At 43.3% G+C, this 23,127-nt stretch overlaps 2 protein-coding genes across 13 annotated transcripts in view; one reads left to right on the top strand and one right to left on the bottom strand.

The window, feature by feature from the left end:
- The window catches only part of LOC137425547 (sodium- and chloride-dependent taurine transporter), a 78,940-nt gene extending 72,400 nt beyond the window's left edge, over positions 1 to 6,540 (top strand). Inside the window, exons 11-13 of one of the 2 annotated variants that reach the window (XM_068114091.2) lie at positions 1,547 to 1,647; positions 1,862 to 2,032; positions 5,475 to 6,540. In XM_068114091.2, coding sequence (XP_067970192.2) covers positions 1,547 to 1,647; positions 1,862 to 2,032; positions 5,475 to 5,600 — 398 coding nt within the window. In that variant the 3' untranslated portion in view covers positions 5,601 to 6,540. Of the gene's footprint in view, positions 1 to 1,546; positions 1,648 to 1,861; positions 2,033 to 5,471 lie in introns of both variants that reach the window. The other variant, XM_068114090.2, reaches the window with a different exon arrangement.
- The window catches only part of LOC144891856 (uncharacterized), a 51,104-nt gene that overhangs the window by 1,677 nt on the left and 26,300 nt on the right, over positions 1 to 23,127 (bottom strand). The window lies entirely within an intron of this gene.

Genomic DNA, 23,127 nt, shown 5'->3' with positions numbered 1-23,127 from the left:
TCTCATCGAGGTAAAGATACAAAGGATGATTGATCGGAAAGACAGCCAACAATGGCGATATCGTCTGCATACTTAATAAAGTTACAAACTTTTTTAAGAGCCACCTACAAAAGGCACCTCCAATTTATTATTGCTCGCACCATCTATAATAAAATCGTTTGATTTTATGCAGTCTCTCTTCCTTGTCCTTTTGATGTCCATGTAACACAAACTTTGGTTCAGCTCTTCACTGGAACTTGTTGTGGTGAGTTTTTATATGTCGCAGTCTGGTAAATGTTCGAAGGCTGCTTCAGGGCACTAGTCAGGTTCACTATGTTTTTTCGTTCAAAATCATGGTAGATTAGCAAACCTATACATTTTTGAAAACGTTATTACATGGAAAATCTGAAAATCAATGTTTACATTTGCCAATTCCGACCAATTCGACCAATCGACCAATTCCATTCGACCATTCTACCAATCGCTTCGATCGACCATTCGACCATTTGACCAATTCGATTCGATTCGATTCATCGAATTCGATTCGATCGACCATTCGACCAATTCGATTTGCCAATCAATTTGACCGACCTTTGCTTGTGTGGAACGGACTGTGAAAACGATGCGGACTATATTGTCGGATACGACACACAGGACAGTGAAGACGAACTCTAAATGGCATATTCTGTAATCGTGTATGTTTGATGCCATTGACTGCCTGTGTATATTTTGTCATTGACTGCCTGTGTAGATGTGAAGTTATACTGACTGCATGTGTATATATGATTTTGCTGACTGCCTGTGTATGTTTGGTGATATGAATTATTGTGACACATTTGGATGTTATTAACTGCCTGTACAAAATGATAACATGTATTTGATTATGCAACTTATCGCGAATATAAAGACAGTATTTTGCAATTCAAAACCGTTGATTCGTGTCTTACCTTTCCCCATAGCACTAATTTGATACTTTCATTGGATTCCTTGTCCCTGAAAATATAGGTTTCGTATATTTTAAAAAGTTTTTAGGGTAATTAGAGGCAGAAATAGAACAAAATATGTATTTTACAGTGGCCATTTTGAAAATCCAAAATGGCCGCCATACGGGTATCTCTCCAAATGTAAACATTGATTTTTAGTTTCCTTATGCTATAACCTTTCCAAAAATGTATAGGTTTGCTAATCTACCATGATTTTGAACGAAATATAATTTATTGACATAGTGAACCTGACTACACTGTTAATCAGAATAAATTTCTATTTATCAGGGCACTCTAAGTTAGAGGAATGTATACATTTTGAGCAATTGCAGTGATTCTTGTGTTCCATCTCAAAGGTGGAATTGCAAGATTGTTTATACCTCCAGACTATGAGATTTAGGTGCCAAGATAATTCAGACTTTAGAGATTTTATTCAACCTCTAAGGTTTTTGTTCCTCGTTTATGTGACATTTTCTGCCTGTTCCACCACAAAAAAATAAAATAGAGGTAAAATGAAACCATGTCGACTGATCCACTTCAAGGCTTTGAAACTAAGCACATCAATCTTACGTTTGCATGTGCAGGTGCGGACAAATTTTATAATATTCTGGAAGACATGCTGGGGTTCCGTCCCGGTCCCTGGATGAAATGGAGTTGGATGGTTATCACGCCCTCTCTCTGTGCTGTATGTTGGTCTCCTCTCACTTCAAGGACTTAAAATGTTAATCAAATGTCACATCTCCTATCTTAGTTGGAAGTAACTTTTTTCACATTGTTAATCCTGGGACATTCGACAAACACTTTCTTCCTTGTGGAGTAAAGCTGATTTGCCCTGCATTCTTTTTTTCCATAATTACAAAGCATCAATTCCCTTTTGAGATCTTGGGTTCTCTTTTCAGGCTTGTTTCATTTTCTCCTTGGTGAAATTTCAACCTCTTGTTTACAACAAGGAGTATGTGTATCCACCTTGGGCACAGGGCATGGGCTGGTGCATGGCTCTGGCCTCAATGATATGTGTGCCTGGCTATATCATTATTCGTTTAATGATGGGACCTGGTCCTTGTACCAAGGTAAGATGTGAACATTAATTTTGATTTAATTCCTCCCTAATCACATTTACCGTAACTGCAAACCTCTTATTACGTTAAGAATTGTGTTAGTATCCACAACTTGCATTTAATGTGAAACAAAAGGTACATATAGTATACAGAATCGTGAACGATTGGTTCCTTACCATTGTAAAATTTCTCTCTTTACATCTTTCTTAGGAAAACAACTATTAAGCAGCAAATTTGATTTATTTAGCCCAGTAATTTCTGGTTGAAGTAGCTGTGATTTGTGTACAATTGGCCAATGTCACAGAACTGTAAGATTCTTTGATCGATGTCCAACCAGCTAGCGAGTGAAGTCCGAACTCGTATTTATTGAACAGACAAACAAATAACCCATCCTTATGGGTTTAACCTCCTTACGGATGGGTTCATTCCGTCACGTCTCGGATGTTTCAGGCATACCGGCTTCCACCAGGTGGCACTACATGACACAGGTTTACTTGTAGAGAACTGGGAGTCTTCCCCAACCCTGAACCCTGGTGCTTTTTTAACTACCAGTTTAAAACTCATTCCGTCCAGCGGTTCAGAAGTGCATAGATGTACAACAAACACAAGTAGTGCGATATTGTCACGTTAATGCTCTCCATCACGATTGGAAAATGCACAAACCGAGGTCTCACCTCGAAAGACAGCCTAGCTTAGAACTCAGTTTGGTAGGTCACTCACCCGAGCAGTTTAGCAAGTGATCCTATTCTGAGTGTGGGCTAACCCGAGCTACTTATCAGGCTTTTTAACTTGAATGGACGATTTCCTCCTTAGGATGTCCAATATCCCAGCTATAAACTGTCATCCCAGGGTTTCACAGGCAGGGTGATTCATCAGTGTGTGCTATCCCTCGGATGAAAGTTAAACCTGGCATCCCATTTGCTGGCATTAGATTGTTGACATTATAGATCAGACGGTGTCCTTTTGTGAAGAGTAGGCAAGCTATCGCTTTATTATGTACTAGCATATAAGACCCGTCGCTTCGCTGACTGGAACACCAATCTTTGTTTAATTGAAAAAAAAAAGATTGTTGTTGTTTGGTGTTAAAAATACATTTAATGAAAGAAATGGGGAAAATGTAAATGAGTATGATTTGGATTCATGGAGATTCGTAGAGATTTGGAATCAACGTGGTGGATAAAACATCTTTGTAGGGAGTGTCATTGAAGCTGAAGGGAAAGGTGTATGCTGCATGTGTGAGAAGTGTTATGATTTATGGGAGCGAGACATGGGTAATGAACGTAGAGCAGCAACGAAGGCTGGAAAGGGTGGAAATGCGAATGGTTCAGTGGATGTGTGCAGTATCGTTGAGAGAGAGGAAGACAAATGATGAATTGCGAAAGATGATGGGAATAGAGCCTGTGATTGATGCTGTGAAGAGGAACAGGTTGAGATGGTTTGGTCATGTGTTGAGGAAGGATTGAAGGGACTGGTTGAGAAGAGTGATGGAAATGAATGTAGAAGGAAGTAGAGGACGGAGAAGACTGAGAAAGACTTGGCTAAAGATGGTGGAAGAAGAAATGCGGGCAAGGGGGTTAACAACGGGAGATGCAGAAAATAGGGCGAAATGGAGAAGATTGTCATGGGGATCACAAGGCTAACCCCTGCTCTAGCAGGGAAAATGGCCTTAAAATGCCTGTTGTAGGGAGAGGGATAAGTGGTTATGTTTACTTCCTGAGAGTGGTTTCATTGAAATCCAATCTCAAGTTAACAAAGAAGGATTCCTTGGAGATCCTGCTCTCCGTGCAGGGATAACCAACGTCACGTGTTGGCATTTGCAGTTTTGACACTCGTGTCCATGTACCCATAAATAAATAAAAATCTAAAAAAAAATTGGATCACAAACATTCCTGGGAGTTACCCGAAATCACCGTAGTTGAATTTATTGAAATCCGTTAATCTGTTCTCAAGTTATAACACGACAAACAAACAGACAGACATGACTCCTTTTATAATATAGATTATAACAGTTCCCGCTCCTTTCCTATTCCATCTCCGTGTACTGCATGGCATCATTGCCAGGCACTGAAGAGGGCCCGGTGATGATGCGTGCCGAAAGGGAGGACTCAGTTTTCACTCCGCTTGTTTGTTTCCTTTCTTTCTTTCATTCTTATTTGTTTGTCCGGGTGATATCTCAGACATCCTTTGAGCTACGAAGCTGAAATTTGGGAAACAGTGAGTAAGTGCTTTGGCAAAAACGTTATTTTTTATTTTTTGATTAATCAATCGGTTGATTCATTATGTAATTATTATCGATTTATTAATCACTTATTTATTTTCTTTATCATCTGGGCAATATCTGAGGCACGTTTTGAGTTAGGAAGCTGATATTTGGACATGACAGTGACCAAGTCATTTGGCTATAAAGGGTATTTTTCATTTATTGATTCATCAATTAATCGATTCATTTTTTATTGTTTAATGTATTAATGTATTAATTATTTTTATTTGACGATAATTACTTATTTATTTGAATTACATAATTAATCAATTAATTATTGTACACTGCTCCCTCCCAATTCCGTCTCCATGTGCTGCAAGGAGGCATCGCTGGGCGCCAAAGCCGACTGGCAATGTCGCACGCTGGAGGATGTCACCTGGTGTTGGTGTTTCGCCTGGTGTTGGCTTAGCGGTTAGGGTGCCGGCTTGGGATCCTAGGATCCTGGGTTCGAATCCCGGTCGTTCGCTGAATTAACGCCAGAGGGGTTGACTCATCCTGTCATCCTTCCGAGGTCGGCAAATTGAGTACCAGCTTGCTGGGATGAATGATCCCGGTGTGTACCCCGGTTTAGAATAGGTACACTGTATCCCTGCACATCGTAAGAAGCGACTAAGGGTTGGCGTCAGGAAGGGCATCCGGCCATAAAAACATTGCCTCAAATAGGGAACCATGATTGTCATGGGGCCCGCAAGGCTAAACCCCGCTCTAGCGGGGAAAATGGCCTTAAAACGATCATTCTTCTTCTTATTCTTCACATGGTGTCGGTGTACTTTGAATGTAGCTCCACTTGTTAATATTCTTTTTAAAAACATTCATTTTAAAAGCTGTTTTTTTGAAATTTTACTACAAAGTTTTTCTTGCACAATTTACTCCTAAAATAATATTTTAAAGCACTATATATGGGAAACGGATTTGATCGATCGATGTCAAAATCTATATTTTGTTTCTCGGTTTAAATGTGAAGTTATTTCGTTAACATTTGCTTCATTCGGAACTTTGAGGAACAGCTGAGGCCTGCAAGGCTAATTTCACTCCAGACCTGCTGTGGCATTGCTCAAAACACATAAAAGTGCATGCCTAAAAACAAATTATGAGCAATTGGAATAATCTGCACTGTTATGTGATGTCCCTCATTTGGATTTCCTTTTTGTTAACTACGTTTCTAAATTAGATCTTTTTTTGTGATTTCAGCAGAATTTTTTGAAGTTGCTGCAACCAGAAATGACCATCCCAGTTCCCCTCAATGGTGTACAGCATGAATCTCAATTGAACCATGACATCAAAGTCCTTGAGAAGGAAATGGCGTTATCATCACTGTGAGGCCATATATTTGTCGCAAGTGATGTGCTTGGAAATGCTGTGAGGAACTGCCGGACTGCAGAATTGTTGCTTGAGCATATCGTGCATGGAACCAAATGCATCACCGTGTTTGGCCCACTGACAGCAATGTTTATTGTCGCATTTTGTAACACATTTCTTATAGATATCTGAAATGTGATTTGATTTCATCTGTTCAAATTTTTGTTCTATGATGCCAAATGATCATTGCATATTTTAAAATGAACTATGTACTTGATCCTTCACTGATAACATGAAACCATGGTCAAAGTCTTGTGAACACCCATTGACTAGGGTATATGGCCTTAAATTGCCATATAAAAATGGTTGTGTCTGTGGGGCCACTCGAGTGTACGGAACAGCTAAATGTCGACTTGTTGGCCCAAATCTGACTGGTCTTTTTTCATATCACAATTACATTGTTCTTTTTCCTGTTTGGTTCCATGACCATCTGATTCTCACATCAATCTTCTTTGTTCATTATCTCTGGTTTGCGTTAACATTTCTTGGTAAATACGTGCTTTGCCCCAGTAGTTCAGCTGCTGTGTATAGTTTCCAGTTCAACCACCCTTATACTCCTCCTTCTGCGGGTTTGTAGTTGGCGATGGGACAGGCACAAAAATGGTAAAGTTGAGAGTGGGCAGTGATGTGTAATAGGGAGGTCTTTATCATTTTGATATTTTTTATTACTCAAACATTGCTTATGATTTTTAGATTTTTGAGACTTTTTTGTTATCATTGCAGGTTTTGTACAATGTTTGATCATAACTGAATTGACATTTTGGAAACTGTGCTGGGTGAAAGTGTAAAGGGATTGCGATTTAATTTTATGATCGGTATTCAGGAATAGCAATGAGTAGCTATTTGTCAATTAGAATACCTTTTTGTGACTGCTTCATACAAATAAATATATCATTGGTAATTATTGTCTCTGCATCTTTCTCAATTCCCTTCCCTCCATCTCAAATCTCAGAAAAGAGCAAGGGCAAAACTGAATGAGACGACACCAATGTCTGGATACTGTGGCGCATGTTATTTAAAACGCACAGCTGAACAGTTTGGCTATTAAGAGGCTGAAAAAGAGTTAAAACTAAGAAAAACTGCCCTAAGTATTTTAGGTTATTTCTCGAAAAAAAAAAAAACAGTAAAAAAAATTAAAAATTAAAAATATATAAATAAACTAGATGGTATTCATAGAATACTTACCTTGCGCAGTCAACTTGGTGTGAGCCAACTCTTCTATTTTTGAACGTTTCTTTTTTTTAATCCAATGTGGCTGCCAGACCACTGGCCGTTGACCGTTGACATCATAAATTTATATTCTCTAAATAATTGTTGCATAGATCATGCTCAATTAAATTTCAAACTGATCAGACTAAGCGTTGTTCTGTCGAATTATGACGTCATAAGTATGACACCAATGACGTCATCGTTAACAGCACCTATTCCCCATATGGAGATATTTACAATGAGCCACGTTTCAATTTTTTAAATGCTGACACGGCACACACTTTACTTTACTGAAATGCAGACACAAATGTTATATTCTCGTCAAAAATCGTCGCTGCAGGCAGTGAATTTTGCGAGCGGAGAGGGATGCCAATCGATATCAAATGTTTGAGATGTCCAGGGAGACGGTCCTGACCGCCTGTTTGAGATTTAGGGCCTCTAATTATTGCTGAGGAAATAGCAGTATCATATATATATACTGAAACGCAAAAGAAACTTACCACCTTTGAAACCTTTAAATATCAACAATAACACTGCGTGTAGTAAATGTGTGAACTTATTTGCGGACAATAGTGTCCTCACTGTCAGACAAAACGGTCACGGATGGTCACTTGAACCTTCAATGGTCACTTCATAGCACAGCTGTTGAACAGCCGTTTTGACTGTCAGTGATTAGCCAAGGGGTACGGGATGATTTTACTGAGCTGCACGTGATGTCTTGATATTGGCTTTAAAAAGGCCAGTGCAAAATGGGCATTTTGACCGAAAAATTTGACCATTTTGACCAACTTCAAAAAGACCGAAAACGCAAAAGAAACTTACCACCTTTGAAACCTTTAAATATCAACAATAACACTGCGTGTAGTAAATGTGTGAACTTATTTGTGGACAATAGTGTCCTTGTTGTCAGACAAAACGGTCACGGATGGTCACTTGAACCTTCAATGGTCACTTCATAGCACAGCTGTTGAACAGCCGTTTTGACTGTCAGTGATTAGCCAAGGGGTACGGGATGATTTTAATGAGCTGCACGTGATGTCTTGATATTGGCTTTAAAAAGGCCAGTGCAAAATGGGCATTTTGACCGAAAAATGACCATTTTGACCATTTTGACCAACTTCAAAAAGACCGAAAACGCAAAATAAACTTACCACTTGTTTGAAATGTAATAAAATTGTAACAGTTCAAAATAAAACAAACCAACAATTGCTAATTGAAACATTGGCATTTTATCGATGACATGTCAAGTTTTTGACCAAGATACACCACCTCATCAGTTTGTTCTACAGTACAGAACAGCACAGGGTGCAATGTCAGTCCCCTTTAAATAGCGTGTGTGGCCACCATTGTTTTGGATACAGGCAGTGCATCATCGGCGTATACTGCCTACCAGTCTTTGGATGGATTGCTGCTGGATTCTGTCCCACTCAGTCCTCAATGTCTGAAGCAGCTCTGCCCGTGTCCTGGCCCTGCCAACTACGTGTCTTCCAAGCTCATCCCACAGGTGCTCTATGGGATTCAGGTCAGGGGAGAGCGCAGGCCACTGCATGGTGTTGATGTTCTCACCTTGGAGAAATGCAGTGGTAAAGCGAGCAGCATGGGGACGAGCGTTGTCATGCTGAAAGGTTCTCAGTTCTGGGTGGGCTAGCAGGAATGGCAGCAGATGAGGTCGCGGGATGTTATCCACATACCGCTGGGCGTTGAGATTCCCATCCACAACCACCAGTGGCATCCTGTACCGGCCTGATATGGCGGCCCACACCATCACACTTGGGCCACCCCACCTGTTGGCTTGACGCACGCAACAATCGGCATATCGCTCGCCAGTTCTTCTCCAGACACGCTCACGCCCATCAGGACTGTCCACACAGAACCTTGACTCATCGCTGAAAGCGACCTCGTTCCACTGCGCCAAGGTCCACCGCTGATGCTGCTGGCACCATCTCTGTCGGTTGCGGCAATGGGCAGCCGTCATCACGGGGCCTCTGTATGGTCTTCTGGCAGTCAGGCCATAGTCATGCAGTCGTCTTCGTGCAGTATCATTGGAGATTCGTGGGTTTGCACGCCCCGGAGTTTCTGTCGCAGTGCGGGATGCTGGACGGAATCGATCCCGCAGGTGACTTCGGAGCATCTGCCTGTCCTGCCTTGCAGTGGTGACTCTTGGCCTCCCTGATCGAGGTCTGTCATCTGCAGAGTTGTGGAGGGTGTCTCTGTCCACCAGGGCCGATATCGTCTGGTGTGAACAGCCAAGGCGACGTGCCACCTCACGGTAGCTCAGTCCGCTTTGCAGCATACCCAGGGCACGCTGCCGTTGATCCCTTGACAATCGTGGCATGTTGATTGAAATGCCCATTTTGCACTGGCCTTTTTAAAGCCAATATCAAGACATCATGTGCAGCTCATTAAAATCATCCCGTACCCCTTGGCTAATCACTGACAGTCAAAACGGCTGTTCAACAGCTGTGCTATGAAGTGACCATTGAAGTTTCAAGTGACCATCCGTGACCGTTTTGTCTGACAGTGAGGACACTATTGTCCACAAATAAGTTCACACATTTACTACACGCAGTGTTATTGTTGATATTTAAAGGTTTCAAAGGTGGTAAGTTTCTTTTGCGTTTCAGTATATAAAGTTGAATGAACGGGACGTTATCCAAACCGACTCTCAGAGATCAGTGTAGTTGAAAAAAATGGAGGTAAGCTGACTGATTGGTCTAGTGCAGGGGTCGGCAACCTTAGGCACGCGTGCCACCATTGGCACGTGGCAGCGTAATCATTGGCACACTGGCGAAAGCAGTGCCCTCTCAGTTGCATGACAAATCACTTCTTGAACAGCCATTGGCTGTTGCGCGGCCTGTCTTATTTAGTTTGATTGACGGTACGGCCTCCCGCTCACATTTCCCACAGTGCAGTGAAGCGGTTCAGGTTCGGTAGATGATGGCAACCCTGCTAGCTAAGAAAGCTGAAGTAAAGGTTCGAGCATTCCAGGCCTCATGGACAGAAGAGTGGGGTTTTGTTTTTCAGAAGGACCGGGCTGTGTGTACTTTATGTTTTGAAAATGTTGTTTGTCGAACGTCGAGTGTTAAGCGCCATTTTGAGACAAAGCACGAGAAAACTTTCAAAGATCAGGCAGACAAGGCAGAATCCATCAAACGTGCCGTGTCCAGGTATGGGAAGCAAGCCAACACCCTCAAAATCTTTGCCACTGCTAAAAACCAAGCGACTGAAGCAAGCTATCGCATTGCTCATTGCATTGCGAAACGTGGAAAGCCATTCACGGATGGCGAATATATTAAGGAGGCTTTTCTCTGTAGCTCAGAGGTTCTGTTTGAAGGCTTACCATCAAAGAGACAATCAAATCAAGAATGAAAGATATTCCCATGTCAGCTAGAAGTGTTGAGCGACGCATTGAAGAAATGGCCTCCCGTAGTCGTTTGACAACCGACCACTCCGAAGCATGTTTGCAACTTAAAGTGACTAACGACAACCCCAAGATAATGGAGCTCAGCAAAGGAAAGCAGGGCCAGGGATCACACTGACTGGTAGGCATCTGTTTATTTGTAGTACACATGGGTTTGCATATGTAGCTGTTTGTCCATCTCTTTTTTCCAACTCTGATGTGGATGTTTTCATGAGGATGGCAGCATTCTTGTAGAGTACTGGTATTTCTGTTTGATACACTTTATTCTCACTTTTTGACATTTGTTCCCAATGCAATACTTTGTAAATGAGTTACTGAAAGCAGTGTTTTGAAATGGGGTCCGTGCATATAATTTGTAACCTCATTGGGGACAAATTTTACAATGATAAAATGATCATTACAATGTCCTAATTATGAGAGATAAATGTTTCTTTAAAATGTTGTTGCTATGCATGTAGCCTGTATGGATGTTGTTGCTATGCATGTAGCCTGTATGGATGTTGTTGCTATGCATGTAGCCTGTATGGATGTTGTTGCTATGCATGTAGCCTGTATGGATGTTGTTGCTATGCATGTAGCCTGTATGGATGTTGTTGCTATGCATGTAGCCTGTATGGATGGAATAAAATTCCATGTCTGTTGGAAGTATTTTTTTGATGTGGTGTCATAATTAAACTTAATGTTAAACTTAATGTTGATATGGCACACTAATTAACAAGAACATTTCAAACTGGCACTTCATGTCAAAAAGGTTGCCGACCCCTGGTCTAGTGGTCTGAAATTGAGACTGTCTGGTTAGACACCCTTATTGTTTCATTGTCTCCTAAACGATCCTTAGTAGTTAATATGTAATTATGTTTACAGTGATTAAGCAAAGTTGGAAACAATAACGTTACTCAGAAGTTTATCAGACTCGGTGGTGTAATGGTTAATGCATCCGACCTTTAGCTTGGGGGGGGGGGGGGGGGGAGAGGAGGGAGAAGGGGGGAGAGGGGAGGGGCATTGGTTCAATACACGACACCGGATGAGTCATAACAACAACGTTAAAATGGTATGTGCTGCATCCTTACTTGATTAATGCATTTAGAGAGCATAATTACTCTGCGCTCGCAAAGCAAAAAGCGCGGTTAAGCGATCGTGTGCGTATATATGTATGTATGCATGTCGCACGTACGTGTCTGCATTTTTAAAATTCATTTTCTCTGCAACCGTTGGTCTGATTGACAAAAAAATATTTCACCATAGCATGCATATACTTATGTAGGATTTTTACTTATGACGTCATAGGTCACGTCACGTGGTACGGGTGTCGTTTGTGAACAAAATATCTCAAAAAGTTGTGGACGGGTTCAGAAGAAATTTGGCAGAGATATAGTGTATGTGACAAGGACGAAATGATAAGATTTTAGTGAAGATCCGGAACCGGATCCGGCTACTAGAATTTTTAAAATGATTCTTCACCATTGGGAGATAGTGCCAAAAACGATACATAGCTGGATATCTCAAAAAGTTATGGACGGATTTGGCCGAAACTTTTTGGATCGGTTGTGTGTGTGACAAGGAAGAATCGATTCAATTTTGGTGGATCTGGATCCAGCTAGCATAATTTTTTAAGTAATTCACCATTGAGTGATATGGCCAAAAACGAGGGGTAGATCAGGGTATGATCTGGACCTATGGTGATTCCTGTGATTGATTTTGATTAAATATGATTCTGTATTGTGATTTTCTGGTCTACTCTGAGATACAAAACGTAAACTGTTCACCTGGCGGAGGTATGCTCTCTACTGAGTGCCGTTCTAGTATTGGAGAATGTAAATTTATGACATCATCGGTCATGTGGTCTGGCAGCCATATTGGATCCAAATAAAACCCCCTTAAAAAAACAGTAGAGGTGTCCATGTCGACTGCATGGGGTAAGTATTCTATGAATCCATCTAGTTATATATAGATCATATATTGGTCATATATTGGACAAAAACTATAGGTTGGCACCCTTCACAGGGGTTTAATGGCCCTCCTCCTATGCTGAATTCCTTCTAAGGAAACTCGTATTATTATTCCAAACTAGCGAAAAGCCTGTCAAAAAGATGGGTTGGAACAGTTTATTCGATGGTTCAGCCTCGTGTGCGTGGCGAAGTCTGAAGCCTCGGCCTCGTGTCAGGTGTGCTTATATCTTCTTTATTTATTAAACAGTCTACGGACGTAAATGAACCCTCGTTTCACTCTGTGCGTGTTGCATATCACATGCAGCAAATTTTACCTCCCTGCGCCTTGTATTTATTGTTATTTTAAAATATATATTCTGTACACCGCCCTTGAGGCTTGCTTTGCAAGCCACCGTCTACATTTCCAATAGAAGAGATGTATCGTCAAATATTGTCTTTGTGCCAAGTATGAACAAAATCGGTCCTTACACCTCTGAGATATGGTTGCGGACGGACGGACGAGACCCAGTCCAACGGGGGCTAATAAAGATCCGCCTTTTCACTTTCGTTCTTCGCTGTCTGCCGCATTCATTAAGTCCTCTTTACTTTCTGCCAACAGAGTTGTATCAGTAGCTACCTTAGATTGTTGATACATCTTCCTCCATTCCAGACTCTAGCCTCTATGACTCTATGTCATCCAAGTTATAGTTGTACACCGCTCCTTTCCTATGCTATCTCCAGGCGCTGCATGACGTCATTGCCAGGCAGGGCACCAAAGGGGGCCTGGCAATGACACGTGCTGACAGGGAGAACTCAGTTTTCACTCCGGTTTCTTTCTTGTTACTTGCCGGAATCTATTCCGGCAAGTATTTTGGTTGGTTGGTTTGTTACTTGCCGGAAAAGATTCCGGCAAGTATGTTGGTTGATTGGTTTCTCTGTCTGTCTGTCTGTTTGTGCGCAGTACTACGTCTACGTCATTGCACGTATCATCGCCATACTTTACACACATATTTGCCTTGCCCTGGAATACCCTGTGCCCAATTTTTTAACTCTCTCAGCCCAAGGCCTCCATTATGACGTCATAATTCGACAAGTACAAAACTTCATCCGATCAAGATGAAATTTCTTGAGCATAATCGAGGAATAAATTAGTTTAGAAAACAAGTAATGATGACGTCATCGGTCACGTGGTTCAGTCGCCATCTTGAAAAAACCGAAGAACTTTGCACCTCTATATCTCCGAAAGTGCTGAATAGAAAAAATTGAGACATGGCTCATTGTAAAGAACTCTCCATGGGGGGAAAAATATGCTAATGATGATGTCATAGGTGCATCCATTATGACGTCATAATTCGACAAGTACAAAACTTCACCCAATCAAGATGAAATTTCTTGAGCATAATCTAGGAATAAAATAGTTTAGAAAACAAATGATGGCGTCATCGGTCACGTGGTTCGGCCGCTATATTTGTCCAAAATGTCCGATTAAAAAAAGGATATTCCGGCAAGTCCTCAGTCTCTGATGGATTTTTCATCTGTCTGTTTGTCTGTTTGTGCGCAGTACTACGTCTACATCATTGCACATAGCATCGCCATACTTTACACACTTATTTGCCTTGCCCTGGAATAGACTGTGCCCAATTTTTAACTCTCTAGGCCCAAGGCCTCCATTATTGACGTCATAATTCGACAAGTACAAAACTTCATCCAATCAAGATGCAATTTCTTGAGCGCCATGTCAGCATAACATGGTGGAGAAAAAAAAAAATGATGACGTCATCGGTCATGTGGTTCGGCCGTCATCTTGGAAAAACCGAAAAACTTTGCATCTCTATATCTCCGAAAGTGCTGAATGGAATTAATTGAGACATGGCTCATTGTAAAGAACTCTCCATGGGGAATAAAATATGTTAATGATGATGTCATAGGTGCCTCCATTATGACGTCATAATTGGACAAGTACAAAACTTCATCGATCAAGATGAAACTTCTTTACAATGAGCCATGTCTCAATTTTTTCTATTCAGCACTTTCGGAGTAAAAAAGTACATTCCGGAAAGTCCTCGGTCTCTCACCGATTTTTCATTTGTTTGTTTTCTTGCTTGTTTGTTTGTTTGTCCGAGCGATATCTCTGAAATTTTGATACAATAGTGAGCAAGTGCTTTGGCAAAAACGATATTTTTGTTTTTTGATTAATCAATTAATTGATTAGTTACTTAATTATCATGGATTAATTAAGTACTTATTTATTTCCTTTCTTTTCTGGGCATTATCTCAGGCACCTTTTGAGCTAGGTAGCTGATATTTAGACATGACAATGACCAAGTGATGTGGCTATAAAGGATATTTTTGATTTATTAACTAATCAATTAATCGATTAATTATTTATTGCTTAATCAATTAATTATTTAATTTTTCCAATTAGTGACTTATTTAATTAATTTTCAAAAAGTTACAGCTTCGGATGAAGCACTGATGGTTTAGGTATGCTATTAGTCAATTGATTAAGAAAATATTTTACAATCATTATTCATTGATTTTAATTATGCAATTAATTAATCAATTATTATACACCTCTCCCTCCCAATACAGTCTATATGAGCTGCACGGCGGTATCACCCCGGCAATGCCGCGCTGGAGGATATTTATTTATTTGGCATGGGGGCGGTGTAGTTTGAATGTACCTGTACTTGTTTTAGTCAAAATTATTATAACCACAAATTAACCAGTCAATTCTGTCCAATGACAATGTCATAATGATATTAATATTAGCACAAGGGCTAACAGGATGGCCTAGAGCGATGCACACTCTCCTCCAAGATATCTAGCCTGTGTTTGAATCCCGACCCAGCTACAAACTGTCAATCCAGTTTTGCAGACAGGGTGATTCATCAACGTGTGTGCCATCTTCAGATGGACGTTAAACTAGCATCCCGTCTGCCAGCATTCGTTGGTGGATTTAAAGATCCCACAGTGTCCTTCAGGACGAGCAAGTGATCTATCGGCGGCACACTGAACAAATTACAAATTCCTGACTTAACCTTAGTCGAACGTCAGGCCTGGCCAGCCAGTTGGTGAAAAACTTGGGACAAGCCCCCAGCCAACCGCACAATAGCGTGGGAATAATTAGGGCCATTAAATAATGAGAAGAATATGAACAAATCGCCATCCTCATGGTGCGCACGCACATACAGGTAGTGGACAAAAAATTGAAACACCTGGCTAAATTAGGGACACCAATTATATTGAAGGCAACGGCTTCCACACAGGTGTGGGTCATGTGTTAATGAAGCAAATAACATCCCAGCATGCTTAGGGTCATGTGTAAAAATGCTGCACAGGCCTGTTTGCCCATAATAATGGCTAGCCTGGCTGCAAGAGGAGACATTGGTGACTTTGAAAGAGGGGTGACTGTTGGGGTGAATTTAACAGGGGCTTCAGTGACAAAGACAGCTCAACTTGCTGATGTTTCACAAGTGATGTGAATGTCGGCATGGAACTCTGAGGGAAAGACATCATCAGCAAAGGGCAACAGTGGGCAGAAACGCACACTCCAGGATCGTGATATCGGTGCATTAATTTGAAGTTCAAGGCAAACCAGGTGAGCAACAGCAGTTCAATTGACCGTTAATTTCAACTTTGGGAGCAGGCGGCAAGTCTCATCACAAACGGTTTGCCGAGAACTCCAATGAGCTGGATAGTGTATTCGGGTTGCAGTGCACAAACTGGTCATCGCACCTGGCAAAGCACTTTGCGAGTCCAGTGGTGCAAAGAGCACAGGCAATAATGGAGAAAATCCACTGCTACTCCAATACCAAGCAGTGGAGAAATGTGATATGGTCAGGTGAATCATCCTTCACCATGTTCTTGACAAAGGGATGAGTGCACATGTGACGCAAACCTAAACAACTCTAAAACCTTAAGTGCTTGGCTCCAACAATGTCGGGTTCTGGTGTTTCTCTAATGTTGTGGAGAGCATTTTCCTGGCATTGTTTGGGTGCAGTCATTCCCTTAGAAGGCAAGGTGAATGCCAATCGCTACTTAGTGCAACTGAGTGATCATCTTCAGCCCATGTTGCAGCATTTATTTCCTGCTGGAAAGGGTGTCTTCTCAGATGCCAATGCCCCCATCCACAGAGCATGTGTGGTTGCCCAATGGTTTGATGAGCATGACACTGATGTTATCCATATGTCATGGGCCTTCTCAGTCACCAGATCTGAACCCAATGGACCATTTATGGGATATTCTGGAATGATACCTGAGATAGAGGTTTCCACCTCCATCAATTGGTGTGAGTTGATTGACTTTATGGTGGAAGAATGGTGTGGCATCCCTCCTGCAGAATTCCACATGCTGATGGACTCTATGCCATGGCGCATACAGATCGTATTGGCCACACGCCATATTTAATGACTTTACATTGGTTTTCCATTTTTGTCCACTACCTATACATACACATGACCACCTCCCTGTGCTCCAGATCACTCCTGTAAGGAGTGGGGTTTTTTTTTTTGTTTTTTTTTGTATACAAGATCGAGGCTCGTGAAAGAGCTAACATTAATATAATCACACAAAAAGACAAACCGACACACAAAACACAAAAAACAAGAGGAGCGGCAGGCAAGATGGGGAGAGAGGGGGAAGGACACAAACACAACATTTGAGAGCAGGGACATCGGGAGGACTTGGGGGGAGGTGAGAGAGGAATAAAACATATGAACACTGCATGGACTCTGGGGTGAATTACCGGGGGTAGAAAAGATCAAGGTTTTCGATGGGGGAAGATAAGAGATGGTGGTGAACAGCTGTTTTAAAGACCTGGAGGGAGGAGTGGGATTGAAGGGAGTGGGGGAGTTTGTTCCAGAGGCGGGAGAAAAGGGGAATGAAAGAGTGAAGGTGAGCAGAGAGCCTAGACTTTGGCAGTTTAACCATAAGAGGGTTGCAGGCAGATCGTGTGTGACCTGAAGGAATATTTGGGGGGACAGAGCACAGAGAGAGCTGGGGGAGCAAGGCCGGAGAGGAGTCGGTAGAAGACAGAAAGACCACCAACCTGCCTGCGGTGAGTGAGTTAAAGGCCCTCGGAGTTGACTACATCGCAGGAGATTCCAATGATTCTGAAAGCTTTGGCCTCAACAGCGTGAAGCCGAGCAAGGTGTGAGGCAGGAGCACCAGCCCAGAGGGGGGAACAGTATTGCATTGAGCTGCGGATGAAAGCCTTGTATGTGGTGAGGAGCTCAGGTGTGCCAAGGAAGGACTTTGCACGACGGAGGATGCCCAGTCGGCGACTGGCTTTGGAGGCCAGCTTGGAAATGTGGTTTTCCCAAGAAAGATCATGGCAGATAGTGAGACCCAAAAGCTTGAGAGACAGAACTTCTTGGAGAGGATTGTTGAGAAAGTAGATGGGAGGGTTGTCCAGTCGGTCCTTTCGGCGAGACATTGTAAGAGTGTGAGATTTGTCAGGATTGAAAGACATGTTCCACTTGTTTGACCAGTCTGTGATTTTGTCCAGGTCTGCAGAGAGTGAGGAGGCTGGAGACTGCCGATCTGAGGGATGAGGAATGGAGCGGCAGATAGTGGAGTCATCATCAAAGAGATAGAGAGGATTTTCCAGAGAGTCGGAGAGATCATTGATGAAGACCAGAAATAGCACAGGGCCCAGAACACTACCTTGGGGAACTCCAGCCAGAACAGGAAGGGAAGATGAGAGAAATCCATTCAGGGCCACACGTTGCCTATGACCAGAGAGGAAATCCGCAAGCCATGAGTGGAGATTTCCCTGAATACCATAGGAGGTGAGTTTGGTGAGCAGAGCTGGGTGCCAGACCGTATCGAAGGCACGTGATATGTCAAGTGAGACAGCTCTGATTTCCTGTTTGGCATTGAGGACCTCCATCCATTGTTGAGACAGCAGAAGCAACATGTCCAGAGTAGAATGACCTGGTCTGAATCCAAATTGATGATCAGAGATCAAGCCATTGGAGAAGAGGAAGGATTTGATATCCGAAGCAATGATGGATTCCATGACTTTGCTGATAATTTGGAGCAGGCTGATTGGTCTGTAGTTGCAAGGATCTGTTTTTGCACCTTTTTGTGTAAAGCGGTAATGTTTGCTGATTTCCAAGATGCTGGCAGATGACCTTGAGCAAAAGAGAGGGTGAAAAGAACAGAGAGAGGGTGAGATAGAGCGTCAGAGCAGAATTTTAGAACCCAAGGGCTGATGCCATCTGGTCCAGTTGCAGAATCAGAGTCGAGGTTTGATAAAAACTTCTCCACCTTGTCAGGAGAGAAGGACACAGATTCCAGGAGCAGTTGGGTTCGACTGGGAAAGGTGGGAACAGAGAGAGATGGGTTTGGGACACAAGATTTTGAGGCAAATACAGAGTTGAGGCATTCGGCTTTGTCACGTGCGGTGTCAACTGTGTAGCCATTTGAGGTAAGGGAGGGAATGGAGGGGGAACAAACACCAGAAACGGATTTAACCAGACGCCACCAGGATTTGGAAGAAGGAGACAGGTTTGAGAGTTCAATCTTGAGTGTGGAGAGATAGTGAGTGCTTCCTGGCACCCCTGAGGGTAGAAACACACTTGTTTCGAGCTTGGTGGAAGGAACTGAGATTGCCTTCAGTTGGATTTGCCTTCCAAGACGCAAAGGCAAGTTGTTTCAGGGCAACTGCCTCACCACAAGATTCAGTGTACCATGGACGGGAGGAAGGGTAAGACAACTGAAGACGAGATGGGATAAATCTGTGCATGAGAGAGAGCAGTTTGCTTTGGAAGAATTCCCAGGAAGAATTGATGTCAGAGGCATTAGAGATGGGAGACCAGTCCAGTTGATTGATGGCTGCTTGCAGACCGTGCCAGTCGGCTTGAGTGAAATGCCAGACTCGTCGGCGCTGAGGAGGCTCTCTGAGAATGGCCAGTGAGATGTCCACTTTAACAAGCACATGATCAGAAGAACCGATTGGAGCAGAAGAAGAACAGCAGACATTTGCAGGGAAGTTAGTCATAACCAAGTCCAGAAGAGAAGATACTCCATTGACTGAGATCCGGGTCGGAAAATTGACAGATTGTGTCAGTCCCAATGAGTCGCAGAAGTCCTTTGCTGAGGTGCCATGGCTGGTGAGAGATGAACCCACACCCAGCCAGCTGGCATGATGACAGTTGAAGTCGCCACATATGAGGAAGAGAGAGTTTGGATGAGTTGATAGAAGTTGGTCCATGTTGTCCGACAGAGAAATGTAAATGGAGTCATCACTGTTTGGAGGACGGTACAGAACACATATGAACAAAAGGTGGGAGCGGAGAGGAAGCCGTAGCCAGAGGTACTCCTGTGGGTGGGGTGGAGAGAGGACAGTGCAGGGAGAGTGAGGAAGAGAGTTTTTGATAAAGATAGCCACCCCACCACCAGGACGAGGCTCAGGTCTATCGTACCGGAGGAGGGAGTGACCAGGAAGAGATATTAAGGAATCAGAGACATCTTGAAGGAGGAAAGTTTCTGTTAAGCAGATCAAGTCTGGATTTTCAGAAGCAACCTGAATGGATAGATCAATCAGGTTTGAGCGAAGGCCCCGGATGTTTGAGGTCCATACCGTTAGTGAGGAGAGAGGGGGAGCATCGGGTGCAGGACAGGGGAGGGGAGGGGTAGGGTCAGATGAAGGGTGAGAGGGGGATGTAGGAAGAGCAGTTGATAGTGTGTCAGAGATTACAGAAGAGTTACAAGAAAGGGAAGGATGAGGAGGACGAAAGGTTTGATGGTGATGGAATGAGGCACAGTGAGAGTTTGTTTGAGGGGGGTCAGAGGAAAGTAGAAGGTTGGGGGAGGTGGAGGTATGACATAGAAGGGAGACGAAGTGGGGAGGAGGCAGCTTTGAGAAGGAGGTGGGAGGAGGGAGAATATGGGAGGGATGGTTGGGGGGGGAGATTTGAAGGGGAGGGGCAAGGGGGGAGTTTAGAAAGTGGATGATTAATGAAAGATGAACATATTGTAACGAATGTGGAAACGTTACAATGTGAACGTTACAAAAGTATGGTAACACCCTGTTAATGTAAATAATGGTCGCAGTCGGCATCCTAGTTAATTGCATGAAACTTACACGCAGGTCACGATATATCTTTTAAATAGTGTATTTCCTTATTCCATGTAGGCTAAATATGTGTTTCCCACGAGATTGACTTTGCATTGTAGCAAACAAAATAAGCGTAGGCCCTTCCAATTTCCCCAAAACCTCCCTTCCAATTGCCTTCCGCATTTTGGCCGGTTTTCTTCAAACCACCATTGGCCACGAGGTAGGGTTGGGGAAGAAAGGCGTGTCTCCACCTCGTCATAAGAGGGAAGGAGTGAACCAGCCCTAACAGCCAATCAACACCGCGGTGAGTGACCCGGTAGGCGTGCCCTCGGAGTCGGCGGCTTGATTTCGCTCGAGGTGATAAAAGCGACTGTAAGGGACTGCTTTAGGAGATGACTTGGAGAGGCCTTGGGAGATGAGCAAAGAGACTGCACCAAGAGGCGGTGAGATGCGAAACGCTCCAAGCCAAAGAGGAGAGGTACTCGGCAAGGGAACCAGCTTTGGAGAGACGCGCTGAAAGGAGGGAGACGGCTCCACCCCCAGGAAGAGGAGCAGGTGTGCCGAACCAGCGCGTGACGTCTACCGCAGTGGATACACGACGGAGGGTTTCCCGCCAAAACCGCGAGGAATTGCGAACTGCGGCCTCCCGACCTTGCCTCCCTCTCAAGCAATCCATCTCAAGCCTTACCTGCCTGCATATATCCCCTGTGTAAGTGTGAACGTCCTGTCCTACTCATTGTCTTGGGGTTAAGTAAGAATGAATAGTGTAAGTTAACGATTCGCTGTGTTACTGCTTCTTCCATCCATTGCTTGTGTGTGTATAATAAAATCTGTTCTTCCTCCGTATTCTTCTTCTTCTTCTTTTATATTCTCTTTCAGTCGCTTTAGAGATTTCCCGATTGAATATCTGTGGGGCGATCTGGTCAACGTCGGGTGGAATCGGGTTTTAATCGGGGAGTAACTGTTCGGACGCAGTTAAATACACCACCGCTCGGTCAATATAACATCTAAAACCCGCGTCTGTAACATTTGGTTGTCAGGAGTTGGATTCGGACCTGGGACTAAATTTGTTAGGCCCAAATTTTGGAACACCAATTGTACTATTAGAGTAACAATTGGTGTCGAGGAGTTGGATTCGAACCTGGGACTAAATTTATTTAGCCCAAATTTTGGACACCAATTGTGTTAGTACTGTAACATTTGGTGTCGAGGAGTTGGATTCGGACCTGGGACTAAATTTGTTAGGCCGAAATTTTGGAACACCAATTGTACCATTAGGGTAACAATTGGTGTTGGGAAGTAGAATTCGATCCGGAGCGCGTTTCACGCGCTCGAAATTATAACAGCGAAATTTGATTTTGTTTTACGAAAATATAAAACCCGAATTTTGAGATCGCGCCATGGACAATCAAGGCGATCGGATGTCGGTGGGAGAGATAGACAGGGTGGAATCGACCCAGGACCTCGGGGAAATGTATGTGGAGGATAGGGAGGAGGAGAAAAATAGCAATGTGGTTGCGGAAGTATCAGACGCGCAAAGTGGCGTCCTCACGCACGTGGGTGTAGCGGCACCAAATTTTGCCGCGACCGTAGCAGTGCCGTTGGTGGATTTGAACCTTTTTTTTATACAAATGAAGGCCCTTATGGACAAGAATAATGAAGAAATGGAAAACAGAATGATGGGGGCCCTTATGGGACAAATGGGAGACCAAATTGGAGGTTTGAAAAACAGTATGAGGGCTGATAGTGAGCGATTAGAGGGCCAAATGGGGGTAATGAGGGACGAAGCGAGGGGTACCGGTGAGGGATTAGACAAGAAATTTGGGAAGTTCGACAATAATTTTGAGGAGTTAGACAAGAAATTTGGGAAGTTAGACAATAATTTTGAGGGGTTAGACAACGGGATAAAAGAGGTAAAGAATGGGTTAACGGGGGTGGAAAACAGAATGGCTGCCCAGGAGAATCAGTTAGCGGGGGTGAAAAATGGGTTAATGGGGTTAGAAAATAGGATGGAGGACAAATTGCGGGAAATAGGGGAACAATCTGCCAGGGAAATCAAACAAATGGGAGAGCAGATAGAGGAGGTGAAAATCGGGGTAGAAACCAAACTGGATGCTCAGAGGGATGAATTGGGACAGATGAGGGTGGCATCTACAAAAGAGATGGAGGAAATACGACGAGGGGTGAGTGAGGAGGTTTCGGGGCTGCGCGAGGAGGTAAAGCGAGGTGAGAAGCGTATGGAGAAAGAGGTGAGAAATAATACGGCTAAGTTACAAGGGGGAATAGAAGATCTGACGGAGGAGGTGGAACAGCTGACAGAGGGACAAACGAAGTTAGTGGAGCAGGTTCAAAAGAACACTGCGGTACTCGGAGGGTTAAAGGCGACACAAAAAGAAATTAAAAACGAATTAATAGCGACACAGAGGCAATGTCAGATGGTACGGGAGGAACTGACAATGAGGGTGGACGAGGTGACAGAGATAATGGAGACAAAGGACCGGCAGGTGAGGATGCACATAGAGACGGTCACGGTAGCCTTAGAGGACGAACTTGAGGAGACGCACCGAGAAATAAAAGAGGTTAAACAAAAATTAGAGGAAGTGGAAGAAGAGGTGAGTGAAATTAAGAAGGGACGGACAGAAACTAAGAGAGAAATCCAGGAGGAGGTAATGGAATATGTACAAGGTCTGTGTTCAAATCATGATGAGGTGCTCACTAACCAAATAAAGAGTTTGCAGGTGGCAAAGGAGGTGCGGAGACGAAGTACGGAGGTGAGTGGCAATGTATATGATGTGAGGAAAGCTTCAGTCGGCTTGGGGATTGGTTTGGATCCGGGTGTTCGTGAAAGGCCGTTGGTGAAGTGTG

The sequence above is a fragment of the Myxine glutinosa genome, chromosome 4 (genome assembly GCF_964187855.1).
Source record: "Myxine glutinosa chromosome 4, kmMyxGlut1.1, whole genome shotgun sequence".
NCBI classification, from domain to species: Eukaryota; Metazoa; Chordata; class Myxini; order Myxiniformes; family Myxinidae; genus Myxine; species Myxine glutinosa.
The sequence above is the reverse complement of the archived record's forward strand: the minus strand, read 5'-3'. Positions and strand labels throughout refer to the sequence as shown.